The sequence below is a fragment of the Phragmites australis genome, chromosome 12 (assembly GCF_958298935.1).
Source record: "Phragmites australis chromosome 12, lpPhrAust1.1, whole genome shotgun sequence".
NCBI lineage: Eukaryota > Viridiplantae > Streptophyta > Magnoliopsida > Poales > Poaceae > Phragmites > Phragmites australis.
Window position 1 is genome coordinate 2831383 of NC_084932.1, and position 6426 is coordinate 2837808.

General features: G+C 46.8%; 1 protein-coding gene across 1 annotated transcript; it reads left to right on the forward strand.

Moving 5' to 3' along the window:
• Positions 1-1363: 1363 nt before the first annotated feature.
• On the forward strand, positions 1364-5295 carry LOC133886735 (transcription factor VIP1-like). The gene is made up of 4 exons (XM_062326536.1): positions 1364-2089; positions 2295-2427; positions 4514-4598; positions 4775-5295. The coding sequence occupies exons 1-4, from the start codon at positions 1575-1577 to the stop codon at positions 5029-5031; spliced, it is 990 nt and encodes a 329-aa protein (XP_062182520.1). The 5' UTR covers positions 1364-1574; the 3' UTR covers positions 5032-5295.
• The last annotated feature ends 1131 nt before the right edge of the window (positions 5296-6426 follow it).

Consider the following 6426-nt stretch of genomic DNA (forward strand, 5'->3'; position numbering starts at 1 on the left):
TATATCGCATATGTTATGATTGTTCGACTATTCCATATATTCAAAACTCAACTATATTAGAGGTCCGCAAATAAACAATATACTCATATGAAAAGAGTTATGTTAGAGCAAAATCAGAGAAGTCACGAGTGCCCAATATGCTGGCTAAAGTTTCTATTAATTATTTAAATATATTAATAATTTTAAATAAAAATATTCACTATAACCTTATAGATCTCATCAAAAATCACAATTTTCATTTAAAGGTTGTCTCCGACTCTATTTGAGAAGGTTATAAATTTTAGAAGATAGACTCAAATAATATCTGATTTTATATTTTATTCTCATATATCTGATATCCAACTGATACATGACCCTCTGAATCTAAATCTAAATCTAATATACGATATAACTATCTAGAATCTGATCTAATATCAGAAACGAGATTTGAACGTAACAGACAAGAAAAATCCAGCCAGCGTATTCTCCTAGTCTGCTCTTATGAGGATGACTGAAGAGACCCTTGACGTGACGCGTGGAAAACGACGGCAGAAGAATTTTTCGTAAAGAAACAAAGGCCATGGTTGACAGTCTGATCAGCGTCGCTGCCACCTTTTTATTTCCTAGTGTGTCTGCACCCAGAATGGTAGTCAGCAATCAAATATCTCGTTCTAAAAAGAATCAAATTTCAAAAAGAAAAAGAGAGGAATGGTGGACAACAATAGCTGAACCAACAAAAATTATATGATCATAGATGGTTTAAGACGGTGTCCACAGGCTAAAATCATCATGTTTGTTTGAACTCGTGCAAATTTGCACAGGTTTTGGTTTGAGCTCCTCTCGACCGACGACCCGTAGGCATGTCGGAGTCGTGCTGTCCCGCTGCTGGGCCCCACCGGCTCCCTCAGCAACCGGCAGGCCAGCAGCCGAACGCGCGACACGGATTCTCCCAACGGATTGCGAACGTCACTGACTACGTGATCCCGACGTGCCGGACCCCACCTGTCATGCGCAGCGCAGGCGGGCCACCGCCTGGCAGCGAGCTACCGGTGCCCGGCCCCACACCCACAGCGACGGGCCGCTCTTTTTTTTCCTCTCTCGGAGCCACGCGGAGTTTATTCCACTCGTGTGAAGTTACCGTTCCACCCCTCCCCTCCGCTCCCGCTCTCCGCTCCCGTGCACCTGTCGCACGGACCTAGGCTCCAAATTGCCAAGAGATTCACGCTGGGTAGAGACGAGTCCATGCACCTGGTCCACCCGTAAGTGGTGCCCCCCGCGCACATGGAGCTATCGCCCATTTCCCGCCGCCGCGTGCTCCTCCTTCCCTGCACCCTCCGCACGAACCGGAAGCCATCCGCTCCATCCATTCCGCATCAAGCTTCGTGCTTTCCTGGTTTGCTTCATGCACCGGTTCCACGCAGGAGCGAGCCGCGGCCCCCCGCGCCGGTCCTCGACCTTCTACTACTCCCCACACCTCGACGGCTCGACGAGCACCAAACCCATCTCCTCCGGTTCCGGCCCCGAGCAGTCCCCGCACGAGCTCACCATCGCCGCGCCACTGCCTCCCGCGCCGGCGTTGACTGCGGTTGACCGCCATGGACCCGCGCTTCCCGCCGCCGGCGCCGTCCTCCTGCTTCGGTGGGGGTGGGGGCGGCGCCCCTGGACGCGGGCACCACCGGCGGGCCCACTCGGAGACGTTCATCCGGCTCCCCGACGCCGACCTCCTGCTCGACCCCGAGGGTGACTTCGCCTTCTCCGACCTCGACTTCCCCTCCCTCTCCGACAACTCCCCCGCCGCGTCCGACCCCACGCCTCCGCCGCCCCAGCCGCTGCCGCAAGCGGCCTCCTCGGCGCCAAGGCCGCCTAGCGGGGCCCACATGAGGAGCCTCTCCCTCGACGCCGCCTTCTTCGACGACCTCTCGCTTCATGGGGGAGGAGTGGGGAGCGGCGGCTTGGCGGGGCATAAGAGGAGCGGCTCCATGGACGGGGCGAGCTCGCCGTTCGAGGGCGAGTCCGCTCCTCCGGGCGTGCTGCCGGACTACGCGAAGAAGGCGGTGCCGGCCGAGAAGCTCGCTGAGCTCGCGCTCCTCGACCCCAAGCGCGCGAAGAGGTGCGGAGATTTTTTTTTTTGAGCCATCTCCCTTGATTTCCGCAGCTAGAGAATAGAACCCAAGGGTGTTAGCTTGTCCTGGGTTACTTCGTGGTTTCGAGATCTGTTTTTTTGTTGTGCTTTGAGTTTTGGGGGTTTCTTATGGTGCAATTGGGGTGTAATTTGGGTTTAAAATTGTGGTTCCGTGGTGGCCTGCGGTGTGCAGGATTCTGGCCAACCGGCAGTCGGCGGCGAGGTCCAAGGAGAGGAAGATCAAGTACACAAGTGAGCTGGAGAGGAAGGTGCAGACGCTGCAGACCGAGGCGACCACGCTTTCAGCACAGCTCACGCTTCTTCAGGTAAGGGATGATGCTTTGTTTATTTGACCTGTTACTATAATATCTTCTAGTGCCCCTCCCGATTCCTGATTATCCTACTGAATGGATCATCTTTTGGTTGGGGTGTACGAAACGTATGATTGCTTCAGCCACCCCTAATTGTTTGACTGAAGCTTGTCTCGTGCTACAAGGACTGCAATAGCCAATAGGAGATAAGCTATTATTTACCCGATCATTTGAAATTCTTTGGTCTATTGCTGTGTTGGACAAGTGTGAGCGTGTGGCAATGAACCTATCTGACTCAGCTTGTTGCATGATATAATTTACTAGAGAGACAAACGGTTTCCCTCACTTGTATCCTCTCCTTATGATTGGTCACAGTAATAGTTCGTTATTTCAGCTTACCCATTTCACTCAAGTAACTTGGGTTTTCATGTTTTCGCTTCACTAGTCATTGATATTTGTTGAGGGTTTCCTTGAAATTTAACTTGTTTCTATCCTTAGGTTTGATAAGAACCTTATCGTTGTTGGTTCATCAAGGCTATTGTGTATAAGATAAGATCATAAAAGAATTAGGTATTCTCTTATGAATCTTTAAATTTGGTAATACTGTTGGTTAGATATGATGTATGTCCCATCTGTTTTATGATACTTCATCAATGCACTCTATCCCGACCCAGCCCCCACATATCTTTTTCCAAATTTGTTGCAACTTGTGCTTTTGGTATAAATGATTGTTAGTTTCATTTTGGTTGAATTTAGTTTTCATTGTAAGTACTCTTTATTATTGTACATGTGAAATTTGATCTCCTCAGGAATCACAAATTTTATGGTTACTCTGTCTTACCTTTTCTAGTTTAGTTGAATAATTTTGAGGATACATCCCTCCCACTTTGAATGTATTTGTAGCAGCTTCAAATATGTCCTGCGCTGAAGTTATATACTACTGTCATGAGTATCACCAGAAAAAAGATAGCTTCCAAGTTGCCTTGATTTGCAAAATTTCTTGCGCATATGTAAGTGGTCCATTTAACAAGATTTGGATGTTGTTTAATGATGGCCTACTAAATATATGGAAAATCAAGTATTTCTCCAGTGGTATATAAAGTAATAATTGAGGATTCAGTAGCATCGGATAAACCCTATTAGGTTATATATTAAGTTTCCTTTGTCCCGTGTGGATCTCATGGATGTAGATACCTTGTCTAGGCTGTATAATCCTTGTAACATCATTCCCTCAGTTCAGCGCTTGCTAACTTTTAGTTACATTAAAGTAGGCACGAATATTTTAGATCTAAATTTCATTATGTTGAAGGGAAACTTTGAACAAGTCCTACGTACAGCTGAATGCTCTGGAGCAGAATGAGCTTATCCTATATTAACTCTGAATAACTGGCTAGTGAACATGTCATTTGATAGCTGCCAAGTTAGCTGCAGTCAAGTATAATAATCGTAAATGTGTAGCCCTTTGTATATGGACAACACAACTCAAGCATTGCAGTAAATTTTGAACTATCCAATTGATAGTCTTGTCTGCAAGTGTTCTTGTAGTTGATGTGACTATTGGGAGGTTTATTGCACCTAAAAGCAGGGTGATAACGCAGATGTCTCTGTACTTGATAGGTAGGTCACTGTCACAAACAGGGCAAATGATGTTCTGTTTGAAAGCTGATTTGATTGAAGATGTGGAATCACCAAATCAGATGGGTGGTGTTAGGCCGAAGCTTTGGTTTTGTGATTGGGGATATATACCCAAGTGTTTCTTTCTCCACAAAGTTTGGCTAGTCTTGAACATTTTATTGAAGTAGGAAAAAGAAATAAGGAAGTTCAAGAGTTAGTAAGAGTTATACTGGATTCAAGACCAGTTGGTGAATCAAGATTGGATTTTAATGCCATGTTCTTATTAGTATAAATTTAAATTGTTGCTCCGTCAGTAATCATTCTGAGAGTTTGATTGATCATCCGGCCCATTACCTATTGTGCTACTTTGTTTTAATTAGTAATTGTCCTCCTATCCAATATTTTGTTGGACTATCTTAATAGATTGTGTTAAGCACATATCTAATATTGTCTCCTTTTGTCATGTTGGACTTTCCTTGTAATCCAGAGGGATACTTCTGGTTTAACCACTGAAAACAGAGAGCTCAAACTCCGGCTGCAGGCCATGGAAGAGCAAGCTAAACTTCGAGATGGTATGTCCTAGTTTCTTTCGGAAGCTCCTAAGCCACTTTAATATAGAACCTGAAAGAAAGTTTTCTTGTTTCGAGAACATTACAAGGCAACTGATATAATCAGTTATCCTATGACCAAATATCAGTTCACCTAGTTAAGTAAGCAACATGTCGAATCTCCCTTTTGTTTCATGCAGCTCTGAATGACGCCCTGAGAGAAGAAGTCCAGCGGCTTAAGATAGCCGCAGGTCAAGTTCCTAACATGAACGGCAACCCCTTCAACGGAGGACTACAGCAGCAGCAGCAGCAGCAGCAGATGGCAAGCTATTTCTCGCAACCACAGCAGATGCACTACTTGGGCGGGCACCAGGGCCAGCATCACCGTCAGAACCATCATCCCCAGAACTCTTCAAACGTTGACCAGTCCCTGAACGACTCCATGGATTTCATGTGAGGAGACTAGCTCGGGCGCCTGATGTCGCACATACCAACCGCAACTAAGTACTGTAAAGGTAGCTGATGTATACCGTATTCATATGAATCATTCGTAGGGTAGCTAGCTGTTCTTTGTACCATTAATCAAGAAGTCATTCATGCATGAAACCTATCTTCCCTTTTGTTTTGGGGGTAAAATGCCTTGACTGTTTGACATGTTTACCTGTCGCTGTTACCATGTAAAGATGCTCTTAGAGTGAATGGAATGGTTTTCGGTTGTAAACTCGTGTAGTTTCGGGTTGCTGAAGTCATTGAATTTGCTGGTTGGATGCCTGGATCGCTGGTTGGTTCGGCCATGCTGCCGACGGGAGCAGAAGATGGTTGGTTGCTCCCATAATGCTGTCTGTGTTCCGTCACTTGACGGCATAAACAGTTTGTCGGGGATTGACATGACATGTGATGTGTTAGTGACAACTAACTTCTTGCTACTCTTTTGATCTTTATCGGAATACTTTTTTTTCTAAACACCATTACAACATGCTACCGCCATTCCATAATATGGGGCGCATAGTTTTTTTTCTGGGAGATCAAGGCTATGGTGAGCGGGAGATTCGGACGAAGAGCTGCGTCGCCTAGCTCCATCCCGCGCCCGCACATTGCTGCAGCCCTGTGCCTGTGCTTTTCTGCTGCCTTGTGCCCGCGTTTCTTTCCAACCCTGTGCATGTGTTTCGCTGTAGGCCGTGCCCGTGAGTTTCTGCCGCCTGGTGCCCGCGTTTTGCTGCAGCCACGCGCCCGCACATTGCTCCAGCCGCACGCCCGTGCTTTGCTCCTCAGCTCCATCGCTTTGCTCGTAAGCTCAGTCGCTACCTGCATGGCCATTTGCTGTCAAGTTTAGAGCCCGCTGCCTTTCTCACCAATCATAAATGGCCAGTTGCAGTGAATCAATTGAAAACTTGGCAAATTGAGTGAGATATGGAGGGAAGGAAATTTGAAAGAATAATTGAAATTTCATAAACTAGCTACTCCCTCTCTGCTCTTCTCTCTTCATATAAATACCATAATTGTAGATGGTCAAAATTAATGACTAGGTTAGACCTTAATTCTCCTACTATACCGATCAATTGGGAAGAGGTTGAGGAGTTTGAAAGACCGGTGATTGATTTAAACTATGATCTCGAGTGGGACGATGATGCGCATGGAGTCGATGAAGAAGGTGGTGTCAGGGATGGTGCGCGTGATCGTGTGCACGAAAACGGTGAAGGAAGTGGTGCCTCGGATGGTGGTGTTGTTGCCGGTGAGGAGGACATTGGCCATGCGCAAGGAGAGGAGGAAGGTCTAGACACCGGCAATGATCACGGTGGCCACGGGCACGCCTACCATAGGCTTGGCAAGCTCGGGCCAGTGGGCCATGGGC

Coding starts and splice junctions, on each gene's coding strand:
- LOC133886735 (XM_062326536.1), top strand. CDS start 1,575: ATGGACCCGCGCTTCCCGCCGCCGGCGCCGTCCTCCTGCTTCGGTGGG. Junction 2,428..4,513: donor CACAGCTCACGCTTCTTCAG/GTAAGGGATGAT, acceptor CTTGTAATCCAG/AGGGATACTTCTGGTTTAAC. Junction 4,599..4,774: donor GCAAGCTAAACTTCGAGATG/GTATGTCCTAGT, acceptor TGTTTCATGCAG/CTCTGAATGACGCCCTGAGA.